The sequence below is a fragment of the Cnephaeus nilssonii genome (genome assembly GCF_951640355.1).
Source record: "Cnephaeus nilssonii genome assembly, chromosome: 16".
Classification (NCBI taxonomy): domain Eukaryota; kingdom Metazoa; phylum Chordata; class Mammalia; order Chiroptera; family Vespertilionidae; genus Cnephaeus; species Cnephaeus nilssonii.
Genome location: NC_137087.1, coordinates 44,898,548 through 44,920,382, shown reverse-complemented (window position 1 = coordinate 44,920,382; position 21,835 = coordinate 44,898,548). Strand labels below are relative to the sequence as shown.

Sequence of the window (21,835 nt, the reverse complement as noted above, 5' to 3'; positions counted from 1 at the left end):
ATCTATCCATCTATACATACATACAAGTAGGGACAAAGTTCCCAAAAGGCTAATATACATACCGTACAAACATTGTTACTTAAATTCAACAGAAGAAACTGAAGCTGAAGCAAAATGAACGAATTACTGAACTTTCATTAAATGTTCTTTTGCAAGATACATCAGTTCCTACAAATCAGTTTAAAGATTATGAAAAGCATTAAGGGGTTGTAAGTCTACATGGTTAACTCTTAAAATGTAATTGAGACAGGAGCTAATTTATTTGCTTAGAAACAGCTTTTATTTAGATACCGGACTGCTTGATAGTCAGAGGTATAGTATTATTAGGTGTGTCTTTATTAGTTGTAAGGGTCCCTTATTCCATTTTCTGCTGTTTATGGTGAAGGCATGGTTCAGAGCAAGCTTTGGGGTTAGATTGGATTTAATACCTACCTGTTCTTCCATTCAGGAACCATGTGATCATAGGCCTGTTTCATCTTCTGCCAAAAACGGGTTAATAGCATCTTCCTCATGTGGTTTTTGATAGGAATAAGTGAAACAATACATGGAAAGTTCTTATGATAACAGAATATATTCCCATTTTCCATTTTGGTTTTGCCTTTCTGCATAGTGAGTACTTTGGATTTTTTGGGGCAATCATTAAACCATCAATTCTACCTTGAACCATTCACTTAATGTCTAATTTGAGTGTGAAAGAGGGTGATTTGATGTTTTGTAGTGATTATTTAATTTCTCCATCAATAAAGGTAAAAGTAAGTTGCACTTGTGTGATTGTGGATTTTAATACTGATTTGATTTATATTGAATTAATTAAACCATTTTCTGAGCCTTCAAGTTTTCCACTAAAATCTAGGTGCAATGTGGATACATTACTCAACTTTACTATGTAAAGGAACAGTTAAAAAATAGTCACACAGTAAGAAATTACAAATGTGTCTAATACAAATCTGAACACAAAATGTAGGAACCATATGCAGTATTTATTTCTGTCTCCAGCGTCCCTCACAGTACACAGTATAGCAAAATCAATAAATGCTAAGTTGATGATGATATTACCTCAATTTGCAGAGTTCCCACCTCAATAGCCTTGTAACAGTATGAATAAGTAAATTTCTTTACAATGATTTCAAAGAGATGTTCTAAATTCTTTAGGTGTATGGAAATGTCATAGCAAATATTGCTTGTAATAAGTAAACCACTGGCTGGAGTTTGGAAATCTTTTTCTACACAATGCCTTTTTTTTTTTTTTTTTTTGAGTATTTTTTTTTTTGTAACAGGATTTGACCTGTAACTATTATTGAGAATTTTCTTAGTGGAGTTCAAAGCATTTTACAGGGATCATCTCATTTATCCCTCGAAAGTAAGGCAGAGGCATTATCTCCGCTACAAACCGAGAACACTAAAAGGCCAAGATAGGTGGGGTTTTCTGTTGTTGTTTTGCTAAGATCAAAAAGTAATTCTAGGGCAAAGCCAGATTCCGGTCTGACCTTGTTACATGATGCTTCTGCGGCGCCATAATGCAATGCAGTTGCTTCCCTACGCCTCTTCTAGACCATGCTAGGGTGTTGAATAACTTCCAGAGTTGATTTCTCATTCATTCTTTCTACCTAAAAATGGGTCTTAAGATGTCAATACAAAATAAAACCCTCAAATCCTTCCTATCAGAATTTGGGGTACAGAATACACAGACAGGAATAAGCATTTTCCTCCCTCCCCTCCAAATCGTGCTGTCCAATGGAAAAATAATGCGGGCCACAAATGTCTCATGTAGTATTTTAAATTTTTTTGTAGTTACACTAAAATATATATTATTTAGCCCAATGTGTCAAAAATCTTATCACTTCAACATGTAATTCATATAACATTATTGAGTCAGTTTACATTCTTTTTCTAGTATAATAAGTCTTCAAACTCTGGTGTGTATTTCACACTTATGGCCCACCTCGATTTGGATGAACCACATTTCCAATGCCTGAAAGCTACGTGTGCCTGGGGGGCGGGGGCGGGCCAGCAGGTCTAGACTTCAATAGGTTTTGCTTAGCTCTCCCTTCCGATTGGTGCCCTTGTGACTGGAACAGGGGGTGTGGGGAAGGGCTCCTGGGTTACTTGGAAGAACCCACTTGCATTCGGCTGGTGACTAATAAGCAGCCCTAGCTTTGCCATTTACTGCTCCAAGACTGGGGAGTTAGGGGATTCAGGACCTAGAAAACTGCAAACCTCCCCACGTGTCTAACATGCCAGCTCACTGCCAGGACCATGGTTCCCACCCCTGTGAGAACCCAGGCTAAGGGACCTGCCAACTTCTGGGGGGCTGCAGTTTGTGGGGCCCCGGTATGTGGCTCGTGGAAAGGAGGCATGTCCCGAGGAGGAGGAGAGGTCTCAGGCCATCCAAGTGGGCGCTGCTTGAGGGCAGGGGCTCCAACCAGCCGCTCCTGAAGGCGGAAGCTCGGCCGGCGGCCTCGGCCGGCGCAGGGCCTCCCGCTAGAATGAGTGCACGTGCCGGCACCGAGCGCTCCCCGCGGCCCCGGCCTGGGGGAGGGAGGTCTGCTTCCCGGCCCGAACCCTGCGGCGGCTCCGCGGCTGCGGCTGCGGCTGCGGCTGCGAGGGGCGGGCCCAGGTCCCGGCCCGCGCCGCCCCATGTGACCCGGTCCGACACGGTATCGCCTCCTCCCGGGGCGGCGGCGGCGGCGGCGGCGGCGGCGGCTCGGGCTCGGCTCCGCGTCGGTCCGGCCCCGCGGCCGCTCATGGGCAGCCAGGGCCGCTTGGGGTCCCCCGGGAACGGCGGGCCGGGCGAGGGCGAGAGCGGGGAGGCGAGGAAGCCGCAGGAAGGGAGGGCCGCGAGGGAGAAGCGGAGGAAGGGCAAGGGGAGAGCGGGAGCCGGGCCGGGCGGAAGAGGAAGCGGGGCGGAGGGGAAGCCGGCGCCGCAGGACGCGCAGGAGGCGGCGGGGCCGGGAGCGAGCGCAGGCCCGGGGGCGGAAGCGGAGGGAGGCGGCCGCGAGGAGGGAGGAGCGGGCCGGGCCGTGAGGGGAGCGGAGAGGAGCGCAGGGCCGGGGAAGGAGGCCGAGGGAAGGGACGATGGGCAGGAGCGGAGGGTCAGGGCGGGGCAGCGCGAGGACGCCGGGCCGGAGGGAGCGCAGGGACCCGGGGGAGAGGCCGGCGGCCGCCTCGCGGGGGCCGGGGCCGGGGCCGGGGCGGCCGTGGCGGAGGCCGAGGAGGAGGCGGCCCGGGAGCCCGCCGGCCGGCCCGCCGCGGGGCCCGCGCTCTGGCGCCTGCCCGAGGAGCTGCTGCTGCTCATCTGCTCCTACCTGGACGCGCGGGCGCTCGGCCGCCTGGCGCAGGTGTGCCGCTGGCTGCGGCGCTTCACCGGCTGCGACCTGCTCTGGCGCCGGATAGCGCGGGCCTCGCTCAACTCCGGCTTCACGCGGCTCGGCACCGACCTGTAAGCGCCCGCTCGCCGCCCGCCCCCCGCCCCGGGCCGGCCGGCGTCCGGGGAAAGGGCGGGGCGCCGCGGCCTGGCCGGCCCGGGGCCGTGTCGCCCCCCCCTCCCCGAACCCCGAGGCCCTAACCCGAGCACCCTTGTCTTCTCGGGGGGCTTCCCATCCGAAGAAGCCTCCCGAGAGCACCCCTCAGTCCGCGCCCTCCCCTGGGCGGCCCCTCACAATTAGCCGTCGTAAGCGCTCCCCGCAGCGTTTAGTGGTCTTTTCCCGACGTTGGCTCCCGAGTTCCTCGGCCCCGAGGGCCCGGCTGGTCCCGGCCTAGCGCTCACGTCCAGCCCACGGGGTGGTCTGCCAGGACGTTTTGTGGACATTCATCCTCTCACCCGCTTCTAGAAGTTGTAGGGCTCCAGGGCTCAGATAAAACCCAACAGGGAGAAAAGGGCTCACCCCTGAAAAGAAGGCGCTGGGCCAGGGTCAGCTAGAGTTTATGACTCGGTACGGGCAGAGCGACGCACGGAATGGGGCCGGCGCAGGGCGGGAGGCCGGGTTCCGGGTGGGCTGTATGGAAGGGCATGGCATTGCAGTTGGGCTTGTTCTTGGCAGGATCTGAGACCCCTGAATGAACAACTTTCCTGACCCCTTAAGCTATTAAATAGAAGGGAAAACATGTATGGACATGGGGGGTGGGGGGAGAGTAAAAGTTTTCAGATTGCACCCAACTCCATCCAGTTGGGGTTAAAAAAAAAAAAGTAGTTCTAATTCAGTATTAACACCAAAGAAAGTCGTTTTCAAACATAAAAAGCTATCATGCCACCACCTCTAGACAACTATTCATTTTTAAAATTTTTCAGTTGCACACTTCTTCCTCTTTCTGATTCTAACAGAATAGGTACATAATAAAAGTTTGTAAGCTGTACCATAATGAGATTAAAAGCATTCCTCTAATATTGAATGTTTATGTTATGCCCAACTTTTCGCTATTGTAGGTAACAGTGAACTGAATAACTTAATGTATGTTTGGTAACAGCTTTATTGGAATATAAGTCACATTCCATGTATCTCTCTTTGAATTGGTTACTGAGGATAAATTCTCAAGATGGGCATTATGGGATCAAAGGTTGGTTTGTAAAGGTATATCAAGGCACAGTGGCACCAGCAATGAATGATTAAACCAATTTCATGTGAGAATTTTAAAAATCTTTGCTATTTGGGGGCACATAATGGTATCTCAAAGTTTTGTTATTTTTGTATTTCTTTTACCACTGACCAGGATAAATATTTACCCATGTGTTTGTTTCACCTGTGAGATTGTTCCAAGTTGTTGCCCATTTACTATTGGAGTCTGGATGTTTTTCTTATAAATTTGGAATCCTGTGGGTCGTAGCTATTAGGCTTTAGTTATCTTTGATTCAAGTATTTTCCCCAATTCTTTATACTTTAATGTTTTTAGCTTATAGAAGTTTTACACTTAAATACAGGGATGGGCAAAAATAGGGTTACAGTTACTGAATGGAAAATAATACAATAATTAATAGCAATACAAGAATAAACTGTTTTGTATACTCACAACTGTAATCCTACTTTTGTCAGTCTTTTGTGGTTTATTTTCTCCCAAATCTGAGAAATTTATAACTCCTCTACAGACCTGTTAAATCTTCTCTTTGAATAGCTACTTGTTTTCTTTTTTTAAAATATATTTTATTGATTTGTTACAGAGAGGAAGGTAGAGAGATAGTCAGAAACATCGATGAGAGAGAAACATTGATCAGCTGCCTCCTGCACACTCCCCACTGGGGATGTTCCCGCAACCAAGGTACATGCCCTTGACTGGAATCGAACCTGGGACCCTTGAGTCCGCAGGCCGACACTCTATTCACCGAGCCACACCAGTTTCGGTGCTACTTGTTTTCTTATAATTTGATTTTTAAAATTGATTTTAGAGAGAGAGGAAGAAAGAGAGAAACATCAATGTGAGAATGGAATATCAACTGGTTGCCTCCCACATGCACCCCGACTGGGAATTGAACCCATAACCTGGGCATGTGCCTTGACCCGGAATGGAATTGGCAACCTTTTGGTGCACAGGATGATACTCCAACCAGCTGAGCCACACCAGCCAGGGCTGTTATAATTTGATTTTTAAAAATAGTTAACACTTTCATCAATATCACTTTTGTGTGCAAGGGGTGAGAGTTCAACTCTTATTGTCTAAATGGCTACCTAGTTATCACTATACCTTTTGTCAAATAATTCTTGTCTTTCGCTTTGTTTTAGAAAGCTTATTTTGTCAAATGTTAATGTACACATGCATACATATATACACATATATATGTGTACATATTGTATATGTGTATATATGTGATCTCTATCTGAACTCTGCATTTTGTTCTACTGATATATATTTCCATTTCCACACTATTTTAAATATTTTTTGATAGGGTCTAATATCTGTTAGGATTAGATTATCCTTGTTGGATTTTTTTTTTTTTTTGGTGTGTGTGACATCTCTATTTCCACTCAACCACCCAAGCAAAAATAAATTCTGTGCCTTTTCACAGTTTTTGTGGTTTTCACTATAAAGTTCCCACATACCTTTTATTATATTTATTCCTAAGTATTCCTAAATATTTTGTGCATTTTGTTTTTATTATGAATAATCTCTTCAGTATGTTTTCTAGTTGGGTATTATTAATCATGTACAAGATTAATCTTTTATAAATTTTGGTCATTTTGTTTAGCTTTTATTCTAGTACGATTTTATTGTCGATGATTATGATTATCTGGGGTTTTGAGGGTTTTAGTCTTGTTACCTTTATTCCTTATAAGAAAAGCTTTCAGAGATTGTATCAGTTGACCTATAAAAGAAGTTGGCTAAAATGACTGGAACTCAAGCCAGCCAAGGCAAAGTTTTGCTTTCTCTCTCTCCTTATAGAGGTTGAGTGAACGAATGAATGAATTTTTTTCAAGTGTTTTAAAAGAGAGAGACTGGGAATGAGTGTGCAATCTATAAGCAATAATAACAAAATAAAAGTGAGTTTACATTATAAATTTATAGTGCTTTGAGACTACAAAGTGATATAGCTTTATTACTTATTAGGCCTGTATGTTTTGATTTCTTGCCTGTGCCCTAGGATGAGGTATCTCCAAAGTTCTAGGGAAGTTGTTTTACCACAGCACTTGATAAAGAGCAAGGTCACTGTTTTCTGAGCTGAGAGGAGAAGTTTGTATTGGAGCAGGTGGAGCCAGTGTTTACCAGTGTGGTCTGTTTCTGGACAGCTGCAGAGACGTGATAAGCTACCAAGAGAGGTTGTTGTCATCCCTGGAGGGAGATGGCATGCACCCATTCCTCTTAGGGCATCAGGGCGCCAGGGCCCAAAGCTCAGTGAGAGTATGGCTGCTTGGATAGTGGTAGGGCTGTAGTTCATGCTTTGGGCTAATTAATTGCCAATTGGACCGTGGGATAAATTTTTGTAAGTGACACAAAACTTCATTTTATCAGAAATTTAACCTTAACCTCACAGCATCAGAGTTTTAGCATCTATGAAGAATAGGAATACCATACCTAGAAAAATGAGGCTTAAATGTGTGCTACAGTGTTCAGCACATAGTAGGCACTCAATAAATTGTTGTAAAGTAGAACTTCTTAATTGCTTGGCTTCTTTAGTCAATCTGTATATGGCAGTGGTCGGCAAACTGCGGCTCGTGAGCCGCGGTTTGCCACTGTGTTGACTAATGAGTTTGCCGACCACTGGTATATGGCAAAAGTGGAGATTGGGCCTAAAGACAAGAGGGAAAACACACACTGCTTAATTTCTCTCACCTGTCCTCGATGTTTTTGGAATCATGACAGCAGAACCTGTGGGCTTAGGGTCTGCACTCCCTGCCGAAGAGCTCTTGATTCTCTGAAACACAAACTGCTGAGGTTTACTGACCTTCCGGCCCAGGGCAAGTCCCATTCAGTTTGGCTGTTCCTAACTGATCATAGCTTTGTTGATGTGAGTAAGATGAACTGCTTTGGTTCCTTGTGATTTGTTAATGGTCTTATACTTGTGCTTGAAGGCATTTTGGCCACTTTTAAACCACAAACAAATAATTTGCTTCCCTTTAGGCCTCTTACCCAAACAGTGAACACTGGTAGGTATCCTGAGGGTTTTTTTTTTTTCCTCCAAGCAGACACAGAGACAGCATGAGTCACTCAACTGGCTTAAAATCAGTTTTGTTTGAAGGCTTTATGAAGCCTGGGGAAATAGAAATATCTTTAATATAAAAATCAAGGAAATGTTTCATATAGCAATCTTTTAAGTTTTCCCTAGAGCAGGGGGGAAACTAACCTAGTTCTTTCTTCAAAAACAAAATAGTGAAATTTAACTCTGTCAGTTTATAACATTGGCTAAATGCAAGTAGTGCGACAGGTGGAAGAACAAAGATGCTACCTGCAGATATTCTGATACTGAAAATAAGAGCAAAGAAAGGAAAGAAAAAAGTATATCTGTGTATGTACTAGTAAACCTATTTTTAAAAAATACTTCTGCCAGTCTTATATTAAAGAAAGCCTACTTAATCCTCCTCCCAAATTAAGTTATTTATGTTTTCAAACTTGAATTTTATTTTAAATATCCTTTGAGCGATGCCTGGGTCCTCTTGCATTTACCTGTGATAGATTTGCCTAGAACTAACAATAGGTGTTTAGGGAGTAAGGCTCTGAGGTGTTTGCCCTGGCATGTACATTCATTCCTCAGACAGGGTCTGGGAGGCTCGGAGCACTTTGAGGCTGGGGAACTGGGGTATCTATTTCAGTGATGATTAACGTCCAGAGTGGCGAGATGGACACAGATAAGCAGAGTGTGTTTGTTTGTTTTAAAATGATTGCGCCTAAGAGCATTTTTTTTTTTGGCCCAGAAAGCATAAAGTTTCCTTTCCTAACTCTGAACAGAGAAGGCGTTGCTGAATGGTTACATTTAATGCCTAAAACAAATATCACCTTAAAGTAGCTTTGCTTTCTCCTTCACCTTTCTGCCTTACCTAGGGAGGAGAGTCACTGGTTCTCCAGTTCATTGCAAGGTTTCGTATACAGGGCTTGGCGAAAGTAGGTTTACAGTTGTGAGTATGCCGAAACACTGTATATTCTTGTATTTATTAATTATTATATTATTATGTGTTGTATTAACTGTAAACCTACTTTTGCCCACCCCTGTATGGATGTTATTAATCTTCAGTCGTTTTGGAGAAGGCTTATTTTTAATGGTTCTGTGAGTTAATAAAAATTGAGTTCAGTTTACATGCTTATAAAATAAATAAAACAATACACCTGTGGAAGCAGGAAATGGTCTAGTGCAGTCAGTACCTCCACATGCAAACTGAAGAATGGAAGGGGCCTTTTCCTCCAAGGCCGGGAGAATATAGAAGCTGCTTATATCCTTTCCAGTCTTGTAAAACTTGAAGAGGAGGGGATGGATTTGCTAGCTTTGAAGGCAGAAACATGGAGAAACCCAGAGTCCTCACAATCTGCAAGATGAGCAATTCCTATTGGAATGGTATTTGAAGATATTGCAGCACTCCATACTTTCAATTTTCTGTGTCTAACACCTTCACCTGAGGTAAAAAAAAATTGTGCTTGAGCTGCTGAAGTCAAACTGACAGTGAGGTTACTGAGGAAAAATACAGAGCTAAAAAACACAAAACTATTTTTGAGTGTTTGACATGGAAAAGAATTACCTTTGTGTGACAACTTAACCTTAACTCTGGGTTGACTCTGGCATTGGATACATTTCTGTCCCAACTCATAACCATGGAACAGGGAGGAGTTCAGGTAGACTCTTCTTGAGGCCAGGCTCCAGTAAATTTTGAAAATTTAAGATGAAATAAATTGTTTGAAAAATGAGAAAGTTGAGTTTAGGATTTTCAGTAAAAATTGGCATACCCGCGACTTTGCTTCTTAGAAACAGATTTTTGTTAAGCTCCAGAATTTATGTCAGGTGTGTCAACCATCAGGCGAGGTTGAGAATCCAAAGATCTGGTTTATTCTTTCTATTCAGCAGTCTTGCTCCGGTCTGACCAGGATTCAGCTGGAACTGCAGTTGTAATTCGTAGAAGCAAGATGGTTGGGCTAATTAAGAATCTTTTGAATCCTGAATCATGTAAATGCTTGAACTGTATCTAAAACTGAGTGTGAGACTATCTGGAGAAAGAATTTATTTCTTGTTAGTGGTTTGGCCACCTTGTCTCACTTTTGAGTCCGTTCTTCATTCCTATATTCAAACTGTCCACATTGCCCGCGGAAGTCTGGGCCACCCAATGGGCCCCCGTGCCTGCCCCTCTTTAGCCCACAATTAACTGCCAGTACATTCTTTCTTCTTCTCCTTCGTTTTGGTATTTGACATGAGTTCAAATTGCTGAGAAAGGTGACAACTGTGAAATGAAGACAGGGCTTGGAGACACCTTAAAAAATACATGCAACGACCACTAAATGACAAGAGCAGACTGCCAGGCTCTTTCAAAACATCACCACGTCTGTTGACTTTCCATTCCTTGTCCGCAGCACAAAATTGGAGGTCAAAGAATCATAGGAGTTAGAGATGGAAAAGACATTTGGGGTCAGCCAGTTCATCCCTCCGCCTTCTCCTGCCCCTGATTCCAAATCATTCCTTACATTATATTTCTCCTCCAGCTCTTGTACAGTTTTCACGGTCTTCACTCAACCCCGGCTGTCACCTTTGGGGAATGATGCTGGAGGCTCTGTCCAGTTTCTCCTCAGCAAAGAGAGATATTGCTTCTGCCCCCAGTTGACATTCGTGAACTTCTTTGTTGGTGGTCTCGGCGGAGAGGCTGAAGGCTAACTGGCAGTCTCTCTGCTGCCTGGTGATGGGGCTTTTCTACACAGAAAAGTGCATATAGTGTATGATGATGTTGGGGAAGGGGAAAGGGCTAGGGTACAGTGTAGCCATTGCTGAATTTGTTCCAGACTTGTGTTTTTCAAGGCTCTTGACCTGAAAAGGGGTGTGTGTGTGTGTGTGTGTGTGTGTATACTAGGTATTGGGGAGGTGGACAGAGATAAGGAAATTACACTGAATAAGAGTTTGATAAGAATTCTACCTTGCAAATAGGTGGGTTAAACAAACCAATTAAAAAACAACAGCAATTAGTCCTGTGAAGTAGTAGAGGATTGTTTCAAGGAATACATGTTAGGGAAGAAAGTGGTTGGTGGCTTACTGTACAAGAGGTTTTAGCTTAGAGTCAAGTTGAGAAGAACGGATGGGCTGGAGGTAAGTGTTTTGGACTAGGGGACACTTGCTTTTGGTGGGTCTCCCCTTGTTTTAAGTAGCAGAGAAAGAGAAGTCCTATGTTTCCTGGCTGCATGGTTTGGCAGGGAGAATGGTCATTTTTAGAGGCAGCTTTGGAAGGTTACCCCAGCTCCCCCTCTTGTTCTAGCAGCTGTTGGAAGCAGTCTGAAGAGGGTATTATATTTCTTCTGGTAACTCTGCCAAGAATGAGAGGAAATCCACAATCTGTGGGCTTTTGGGGGGGGGGATGGGGATGGGGTGGCAGGTGATGGGACAGGGAAATGAAATTGTTTTATAATAAATATGTTGAGATACTGTTCCTGGAAAGCGGTTTCACTGTAAGGAATGATATTTCCTCTGCTGACTAGGTCTGTAATGGGTTCTGCCAGTACTTCTCTTTCTTCCCATGCTGCTTTGAATTTTCGTTTAGAAAGTCCATATTGAAAAGGTGGGTCAAGATTCAGATACGGGTGGTGTGTGTGCTAAGAGAGGCCTTCCTCTAGGAGTTACTAAAGGAGAACTGCTCATTCATCACTTATCTTGGCTGTAGTTTGACTTTATCATAATGGCCTAGGAACTGGAGATATAAAAACTTTCTGGGTGGTATCTAGTTCATGTTCTCTCCATCCCTTCATCCCAGGCTGGAAGGCACCAGGGGTTTTGAAACTTGGCCACTAGGGCTCAGAATCTGCTTTGGTGATTAATATGGGACACAGTTATAAGATTAAAAACTATGAGATAACCCCGAGAAGCAGAGTAGTGTATTCCTCTCCCATTTCAGAGGGGGAGTCCAAGGAAAAGTCATTTTGAAGGTAGGAGAATAAAGTCCACTTTGAGTCTGTTAGTGCCCAGTTCAGGTTTCACTTGGAAGATGGTCTATTCTAAAAAAGACATAGTAGCATCTTTCTTGCTGTTGTTTAGTCTCAGAAAGTGCTAGATTAGCCTTGTATTGTGGGATTCTTGAAAACTGATTCTGTGATCAAATGAGTGTGGGAAATGCTATGTTCCACATTCCCTCTTTTGGGGATTCACAGTGCCCACTGGTAAATTAAAGACACTGAGATGTCCTGTGATAGAGACCCATTTATTGCCCAAAATGTTTTTATTATAAAATTCTTTCTTTCACGGATCAATATTTCTTAACCTCTTGCAGAACATGCACACTGGTCAAGTGTCCTACAAATACAGAACTTGACCAACAGCAGGAGGAAATGAATGTGAATGTGAACATGACCATAAATTCTGAGCTCACTGAAGGAATCAGGGTCATGCCCAGTGCTTCTAAAACGGCTTTGGACAGCTTTGACATGTGGGTGTCACATTAAGATACTTTATCCTCAGATTCCTCCAGTGAAGCCTGTCTAGCATAAGAGTTTGGAAGCCTTGGTTGAGTTCCTGAAGATGTGCTGTATTATACATGTTTAGGAAGGGCCTTTGGAGTTGAAGGTAGTATGTCCAGGCTTCTGAAAATCTCTAGGCATTGTTGAAACTGTGACTTGCCAAAGGGAAACTGCACTTTTGAGAACTTGTTTAAGCAGTTTCTATCCAAATGCCTATTATATTAGGACCATGGTTCTCACCTTTTGTGTCTAAGACATACTTTTGTGTATGGTGTTAGAATTTTTGATAGTACATTAAAGGATTAAAAGGTGAATGTCTTTTTTTAAAAGCAAGTTTTAGAAAGTTGAAAAACTAGTTTATATATATACTTGTTCACCTTCTGGTATGTTCCTGTTTGAGTAGAACTATTACTGCCCTGACCTTGTTCTCTTATAATATACTTTGAGGTAAAGTTTACATCTATTCCTCTGAACATGCAATCTTCCTCTTATTTGCAGCAACTGTGTCACGAGTCACACTGTGGCTCAGTGGTGTGTCTCACAGAAAACTTTATAAAAGTGTGGCTCCTTTTTGGATGAAAATAAATTCTATAAATTGTTTAAAATTTGATGGCACACTTATTCAGGGTTCCTGGTATACCACTGGTTGAGATCCACTTTTAGAAGTACTAAGAGGTTTAAGACTTGATCCTCTGGAATTTATGACTGTATTGGGCAAACAAGATATACAGCTGTGAAACGCTAACAAGCCTAGGTTTATGATAGGTTCAGCCTGTGCGTTCACATGAGAGGGACAGGAATGTTTGGAGGGGTTAGTGAAGTAGAGGCTTAAGCTGGATCGTGAAGAATGGGTGAATTTGACTAGTGCCCAGAAGAGGGAAGGAGGCATTTGTCAAGGGAAAAGGTAGGCGGGTACTGGCAATATAGGAGAAGGTGTGGGTATAGTTATAAATGTAGAAGAGATGGGCTTGGCCAGAGTTCACTTGCATAGTGTGGAGCCGTGGGAGGTGAGGTTGAATGAGTAACGTGAGTTGTCATTTGGAGGCCTTTGATGGGAGATGTGAGTTGCTCCATGCTCTCGTGCGTGGTTCTGTCCTCATGCTGGCATGTCCCCATACAGTGTCACTTCACCTTGCATGTTTGGGTTACTCCCTGTTCCCTGACCAAAAGAGTAAGCAATTTAACACAATATAATGATTTTTCATTGATTTATTTTAACCTAATTATGGACCTCTGCTGCTGAGGGCTATTGGAGGATTTAGCTTAATGCCAAATATAAAGGAAGAGTTAGAAGTTTCTTGTCTTAGGCTGTTTAAATACTTCTACTTAAAGCCAAATTATTAGTTTAGTAGAAGAGCTGGTGGGTACAGGCAATGTGTGTGTGTGTGTGGGGTGGGGGGGACTCTGCTTTCTGGAGAGTAAGATGATAAAAGAAATCAAGAGCTAGTATTAATTTAAAATTCCAGGCCCCCAAGCATCATTTTGCATGGTCCTGTTTCCCCTCCTTAGCCAAGTGCCCCTTGAGATGGCCTTGTCCATCACTTGTGGACAGATACCCTCCCTTTCTGAATTTTCAAGTCAGCAGGAAGTTATGTTTATGGTAATCATGCCAGTCATGCAGGTGGACAGCTTGGGTGGCATCAGGGGAGTCAAACAAGGGGAGTCAAACTTCGAGATGGAGCAGGGAGGGAAATTGATTTGTGATGCAGGAGCTTTGTGATCTGAGGGACCGTGCAGGTTTAAGACCTCTATAATATATCCACACTTCCCCTTTCCTTTACCCCCAACCATTTTTCTTCAGACTCGGTTTATTTATTTGCTTTTGGTTTGGAGTGTGAGGAGGGGTGAAATGAAAGGGGACTCTAGATAACTGCCTAGATTAATTTCTGTCCCTCTGGACACACTTGTTGCCAAGATTTTAAGGGGCCCAATAGCTTACTGTGGGTGCATGTTGTGTTGTTTTTGTTTAAAATAGGTCATGTGCCCAGGAATGCAGTCAAACTATAATGGTGACTAAGTGCCGGAAAGCTGAGAAGAGGGGGCCCAAGTGGAAAAATGAGCCTGAGGCAAGAGAAGGAGGGCTGGGAAAATGGAAGTTCCAGTGGGCCCATAGGCCAGGTTAGAGATTCCTCCGTGCATTAACAGCCATGCAAGAGGTTTATTTACAGGGCACCAACCATTTTTGGAGGGAGTACCCCCACTTTACATCAGTAACTGTGTTGCAGAAACAGCCAACCAGAGAGCATTTCAAGGATGGGAACCAGGGTCCTTATTGAATTCCCAGAGGCAACTGCTCCTGTCTTCTCAGGCACTTCGGCTGCCTTGTTTTACTGACCCTCTCTGACTGGGCCACAGCAGGTCCCCACAGGGAAGGAGGGGTACTTGTTTTCAGAGAAAGAAAATTTTTTTATTCCTGATTTTCCAGGCACTAAATCCAATAAGAACATGAAAATGATTTGTCCAGCTAGGAAACCATCAGAGATGATTGGGGGTGGGGTGGGGGGTGGGGGGGGGAGGCGGGAAAGGGATGAAAAAGCCTGGTTGTTCAATTGCTCTTAACATTAACAAAGTGGTACCATTTCTCACTGAAAGCCAAATGGAATGGTTTAAAACAGTTGAAATTTGATTTGAAGGACCAGAGCCAGTATTTTGATTGTGGCATTCATTGTGGGAGAGGAAGCCTGCACCTGCTATTTGGTAGCAGCTTCTAAAGTTCAACTTTGAAAGTTTCTTGCTGCTGTGATCATGCCCTCAGGGCAGTGCTTTGACCCTTAGTAAAATGTCACCAAATTGCAGTTAAGTGACCAGGGAGATGAGAGAAGTGTTGTCCTTATCCCAATTCAGGAGATACACTGATTTATTCCCCTTTGTTTCCTTCCTGTTATGATCCAGAACATTCAATTTTGGTTTTATTCCACCTATGAACGTAGACCTAACCGAAGAGGAGAGGTTAGCTGTAAACGTTCTTTTTTTTTTAAAAAAAATTTAAATTCTTTATTGTTTAAAGTATTACATATGTCTCCTTTTTCCCCCATTGACCTCTCCCCAGCTGCTCCCACCCCCCAGCACATGCCCTCACCCCCCTACTATCTGTGTCCATTGGTTATGCTAAATGATCTCTTCTTTTATATCTGGGCTATGCAAATAAAATTTGACAGGAAGTCTCATCTTTTTCATTAAGACTTCAATTCTTTTGGTCCATCCTGTTGACTATGTTTTTTTAAAAATATAATTTTTAAATATATTTTATTGATTTCAGAGAGGAAGGGAGAGGGAGAGAGAAAAATAGAAACATCAACGATGAGAAAGAATCATTGATCGTCTGCCACCTGCATGCCCCCCACTAGGGATCGAACCCACAATTCAGGCATGTGCCCTGACCGGAAACTGTGACCTCCTAGTTCATAGATCAATGCTCAACTACTGAGCCACCATGGCCAGGCCCTGTTGACTATCTTTTACTGTCGTCAGTTCTCTGTCTAGTTGGTAGTATAGGTTGCTTATTAGTAATGTGAAACCAAGGACCTTAGTCACCCAATGGACAAATTTAGTAATATATTTTAGCTTTAGCATGTGTACACCCAAATACTAATCATTCAGCCGGAAAGAGGACTAAGTTTGACATTAGAAGAACAGTTTCTAATAGTTATAATTGAATTAGAAGAAAAACAAATGATTATTGAATTAGCTTTTAGAGATGGCACCATTAATGGATATTAATCACTACATATATTTATATTCATGTAAAATTAACCTTTTTGTGGTGATTTATAACTTATACTGTACTTTGTTTTAGTTGTCATCTTTAAAACACCACAATTGTGTGAAATATTACCCTTTCATAGGCAAAGAAATTGATAACTAGAGAAATTAGATAACCAGGTTTGGATCCCAGTTTTCTAAGTCTGCATTCTATACTTTCCCCATAACTGCATTTAATCTACTATTTGAAGGTAAATTGAAAGACCTAACTCTCAATAATTATGTGATATATTTTTTAAAATTGCTCACTTCCTAAAGTACCATCTATTTACCTCTTCTGACCTGTTATTTATGGAGACATAATTTTATGTAGTGTCTCCTCACCTCTACTTTATAAATTTGACTTAGTTTTAAAATTACCATTCCTTGCTATTGTCATTTCCAAAGTATTTTGCAGTCCTCACATTTATCATTTCTAGTGGCAATATATTTTATTGTATTAGTATACCATTCTCTCCCACAGACAGACATTTGGGCTATTTTCAGATTTTAACTCGTAATATACACTGAGTGGCCAGATTATTATGATCTCTGAACGCATAATAATCTGACCACTCAGTGTAGACTGACCACAGAGTTGAGATTTTAAAATAAGGTTTTTCCATGTATAAGAACTGCATTGTGGGTAGTTAGAAAGAACCAGAGGACTTACTAGCCAGAGGCTGGGGCCACTATCTCCTGGTCCCTTGACATATCAAGATTTGCAAGCTTTTCCTTATACATAAGTACACTGAGTGGCCAGATTATTATGCGTTCAGAGATCATAATAATCTGGCCACTCAGTGTATAGCTGCAACTATAAATATCTTCATAAAATATATTTTTCTTTTGAATTATGTCTTTGTGATGCAGTGCCCAAAGTGGGAATGCTGGGTCAGAAGCTGTCATTTAACAACTTTTCTCCACAGAATTCCTTTCTGAAAAGCTGTACCAGCATGCTGCTAGCAATGCATAGCCAAACCCAAATCCTTCTGTCAAACCAAAGTTAGTGTGGTTTTTCCACTTAATAGATGTGAGGTGGTATTTTTAATAGTTGTTTTTAAATTTTATTTATTATTTATTTTTAATAATTATTTTAATGTGCGTTTCTGTGAACTATTATTGTTGTGGATGTTTCCCTAGTGTTTTATCATGTGAACACTGTGTGACTCTTATCTGCTTTTGGATATGGATGACAGAGTATTAGAGACAGGGTGTTACCCTGATAGGTTTTTACAGTCCCTTAAAACTTTTAAGCATAAAACTTTTACCTATGGTATTAACTGTTAATTTTCCCTACTCTGTTGCTTTCATTTTAATTTCTTTTTTCTTCTGTGCAGTATTTAAACTACTTTTAGTTAAAAAACTATTTTAAATTCACTTTCATTTTGGGGGAGTTTATTGTGATATGAAATGATAATCTAAATCAGTTTTTGCTCTACTGATATGCAGTTTTATAAACAGATTTTATGTTTAGGTCTGTGATCTATTTTGAATTAATTTTTCCTTATGGTGTGAGGTAGGGGTCAGGGTTCATTTTTTTCCTTATGGATAGCCTGTGCTTCCAGCACTGTTTGTCACCCTTTCTCTATTAAATTGCTTTAGCATCACTATAGACACTTTATAAAGGGAAAGCTGTTCTCATTGGATTTCTTAGTTATCCTAGCATGGAGAGAGAAGAGTTATTGCTTTCTTGTCTCCTAGCCCCTTCACTTATATCCAGATATATTCTGGATATTCCTGAGTCCTGACTTGTAAGCCCATGGAATTTTCTCTGGTTGGCAATGAGTTGTAGTGACTGAATTATCTGTTTTGTCTGCACACAGGATGGCCAGTGTACCAGTAAAAGAACGAGTGAAGGTGTCTCAAAACTGGAGGTTGGGGCGCTGCCGAGAGGGGATTCTGTTGAAGTGGAGATGCAGGTGGGTAGCCTTTTGACTCTTAAAGCTACTTGGGACAGAAAAGCATACTGGGAAGTGAAAACTCTGGTCCTAGCTGGAGTAGAGTAGCCTTTCTTGGGTAGATGGCCCTGGTGATCCTTTAAATATGACAAAGGGGTCATCAGCGGGACAACTTTTTTCACATCAAAAGGATTACAGAAATGGTATTTTAATAAATTCTGTATTTTTATGATTATAAAAACAATAAATGTTTATTATAGAAATTTGAAAAAAATAGAAAAGTTTAAAGAAGAAAATAAAACTTATAATCCTACCACTCGGTGGTAACCACTGTTAATGTATCTCATCAAAAGAAATAAATGAAGCCAATATTTTAATGCATCTTGTTTTACAATTATTTTTCTTTAAATCTTCTACTCTAGGGAGTTACACTTTTACTCCTGGCTTCTTATAGTTCTTTCCCCTACTTTAATAAAAAGCAAAATAGAATCTAAAGGTTTGTGTGTGTATATATATATATAGAGATATATATATATATGTTACAGGAGGCAGAGCTCAGAAAAAGTGCTATTTAATATATGCACAGGAGATTTAATTAATGGCCTTGGAACTACTAATGCCACAGATTTTATGCTTTATCATAATAACTTTTATATAATAACTTTCCAAAGTTATTACATGACTCTCTACCAAAAAAAGTGCTCTTTGTTGATTGTTGGAATGGATAGGGAATATCATGATTGCTCATCTGTACCTGAACTGATAGATATAAGCCAGGCTTCTTCATCTGATAACCCTTTCTCTCTTGTGTCAAGTTTCTGCCGGTTTTCTTGACATCGGCTTCTGCGAATTAATGTGATAGTGGTGACGGTAAAGAAACTACAGGGGAGAAATGTGGATTTTTATGATGAAGGACTTTACCTGTTGCTTCCCACTTTTGTCTTTTAATACCATAAAGTAGAGTTTATTTCTCTATCAAGGTTTTGTCCCTGGCATTTTTATTTTTATTATTATTTTTGGCTGGTTTAAAGCAGTTTGGCAAATAAACACACAAAACAGTTACCAGGCTGCCCTGGGATTCTCCACTGTTCACCTGGCATGAACCTGGTTTCTTGTCCTAGGCAATGACTGTTTACCAGATGGCTCTTAACTTGAATTTCAAACCCCTCTGCTTGCTGCCCACTTGAGTGTGCCACAAACTCATGCAAGGGGATGTTGAAGAGGAATGTGCATAATGAGTGAGAATGCAGGCATTTATACACACTCTACACATGTTCCATATAATATATGCACACACTTGTAAAAACCTCACAAGCAGAAACTCAGTTATTACAAAGTCCAAGCTGCATTTAATGGCCCGTCAAGTCAATTTGCAGAACTTTTCCACATTCCCATGACGCCTGTATTAAGGAGTCTGGGGAAGAAACCCAGCCCAGTTTGCTCAGACAGGCTTGGCAGTGAGAGATGGTGTCTGTAAATGGGGATGAATCAGCTGTCCCTATGCTTTGCTTGGGGCCTGGTGGCTGCAGAATCCCTAGGTAGAGTAGGACAGGCTGCTGGGATGTCTACCTTGGGAAAGGGGCTTAGGCCCCACAGAGAGCTGGTGTCTGGTAGAGCCTCTTTCTTCTTAAATCTCACTCTGTGCCATGGGACCGGTCTGTGGCTTCTACCTTTGCTCTTTTTTTTTTTTTAAATTGTTTAAAGTTTTACATATGTCTCCTTTTCCCCCTCTACCTTTCTTCTTGCCAGATTGTAGAGGGAATCTTTAACTCTGTGGATTTATTTTATCAGCTGCCTACGAGAGCTATTTCTCTATAGCCCCTGTAGTAAACTGCCCTAGGGACTGTGTTTTTCCATTGCTACTCTTACACTGTATCCTCTCATACATTTAGAAATGTAGATGTCCCCTGTGAGGATCTAGGTATCTAATTAGTACATTATTAGCATCCTTTCCTAAGTGGCTTTATTCCTTTCACTTATACTAGTAAATGGCCCCTTTGCTCTGGAATGACAAGGGAAGTGAGCTTTCCTGGGATCACTCTTCTCCTTTCTCTATCATACCCTAACCAGTCTATTGGGAAAGAGACATGTATGGGAGTCTTGGAACCTTGAAACTTAGCAAATCAGTGAGGATGCAGAATGAAAAAATTTACTTCATCAGCGTGGAAGGCTTCTTTTTGTCCCTCCTCACCCCTCAATCATTGCACTTTCTAAGCTCTGCCTCCCCAGTAATTTAAGTTGTAAGCATTCTCCAACTAAAAGTGATATTTAATTGGTCTTTTAATTCTCACTCTCTTAGATAGTCCGAAGATGATTAGGTCAACACAAAATTCATTCACTCTAGTTTTCTGAGGGTACCCTAAGGTCATTTTGAAGAAGGGGAGAGCAAGGGATAGACTTAGCCTTGCAGGTCATCCTTGCTAAGTTGGGGATCAGTCAGCCTCTCCAAAGCTTGGAGTTAGGTTTTCATTCTGTATCTTGATGATCCTTAAATTTTGTTTTTTCATCTCTCTAGTCAGATGCCCTGGATGCAGCTAGAGGGTGATTCTCTGTACATATCCCAGGCTAATTTCATCCTGGCCTATCAGTTCCGCCCAGATGGTGCCAGCTTGAACCGTCGGCCCCTGGGAGTCTTTGCTGGGCATGATGAGGACGTTTGCCACTTTGTGTTGGCCAACTCACATATTATCAGTGCAGGAGGGTAAGTGCTACAGGTTTCTCCTTCCAGCCTCTTAGGATTTTTCTGGGACCATATGCCTGTCTCTGACTTTTCTGACTCAGCTCCAAAGGGATGAGGAGGGAGACTAGAAGGAGTAGTGGGTTCCCCCCCATTCAAAGCACAGAGATTTACCAAAGGCCCTTAATAGGGTTAGCTGGGGAAGGAAAACAGGAAGAGCCTTTAATGAAAAGTGAAGCTGGTCTTGATACTCTCAAGGGGGAAATTTGTTTTGTCTCTCAGCTCTGTTCAGCCTCAAGGGTACTGAAAAAGTAAAGGTATCTGGGAGCTCAGAGTGACCTTATTGGACTGAATTGCCTAGAGCTTAGCAAATTTGGATGTCATTGGAGTATTGGGCTGTTTCTATACACTTGTTCTCTTCTTACAGAGAGAATAATTGGCTCTTGGGGTGGGCTCCTTATTTCTCTCCTAGAGATGGAAAGATTGGTGTTCATAAGATTCATAGCACCTTCACCGTCAAGTACTCAGCTCATGAGCAGGAGGTGAACTGTGTGGATTGCAAAGGGGGCATCATTGTGAGTGGCTCCAGGGACAGAACGGCCAAGGTGAGATGGTCACTCCCTTATACTGTTATTCCCTCTGTCTATAGGGAGTGGGTGGGAGAGGGTGGATAGGGCCTGAGTCTCAGGATTGGCTGAGAGCATTGGGTGGGGGTGGGGGAAACAACACAATAAAGGACTCACTTATGTGCCTCTGGCATGCAGCTTGCCATGCCAGGTTGTATCTTTGCCAGCTGGCCTGGGAAAAGAGTGGACAGTGGCTGGGAAGCTTGCCACTCACTTGAAATGTGGCGTGAACTCAAAAACAGAGGGCCTGGCCAGCTTTTCCTCCCTGAGCTGAGTTTCCTCAAGTTTGTGGGTTAAGTTCTGACCCCAATATTTTATTTAAAAATCTCCCTCTTTTTACTCGCTCTCTGTTTTGGGAGGTTAATTTTTCACCACCTTGTTTATAAGCAATCAGGCTGATAATTAAAATGTGTTTTCGCTGCTCCTCTGGAGAGTGATGAGGTCAGTAAGCAGCAGAAAGATGACAAGAGAAGGGTGTTATTTGTTGCGTCATTGCCAAATTTCCTGGTCTACAGTCAGACATCTGCCAAGTCCTAACAGAATGAGACTGATAAGTAGTGTGCCCTCTGCTTTGTGGACTCAGCTCATCCACATTTGGGTCAAATAGGCTCCGACCCATGAGATAGAGAACTTTCTGCATTTCTGTGTCCAGCAGCCCTAGGCAGGGCCCACACATGCCTGGTCCTTTGGGGCTGCCGTGGGAACTTTGCTGACAGTTCAGTTGATGGTGCAGGAGGCCTGATAGTATCTTGCTTGTCTGTTTCCCAGCATCTGGAGACTTCGTAGTGCTAACAGGAGCAAAATGCTTGTCCGTGTCAGCAAATAGGCCTCTA

At 42.6% G+C, this 21,835-nt stretch overlaps 1 protein-coding gene across 2 annotated transcripts in view; it reads left to right on the top strand.

Annotated features, from left to right (window-relative positions):
* The first annotated feature begins 630 nt into the window (after positions 1 to 630).
* FBXW4 (F-box and WD repeat domain containing 4) overlaps positions 631 to 21,835 on the top strand; it is an 80,838-nt gene continuing 59,633 nt past the window's right edge. Inside the window, exons 1-4 of one of the 2 annotated variants that reach the window (XM_079793768.1) lie at positions 631 to 3,439; positions 17,625 to 17,720; positions 20,215 to 20,400; positions 20,849 to 20,981. In XM_079793768.1, the coding sequence (XP_079649894.1) occupies positions 2,334 to 3,439; positions 17,625 to 17,720; positions 20,215 to 20,400; positions 20,849 to 20,981 (1,521 nt within the window). In that variant the 5' untranslated portion in view covers positions 631 to 2,333. The remainder of the gene's footprint in view (positions 3,440 to 17,624; positions 17,721 to 20,214; positions 20,401 to 20,848; positions 20,982 to 21,835) is intronic. The other variant, XM_079793767.1, reaches the window with a different exon arrangement.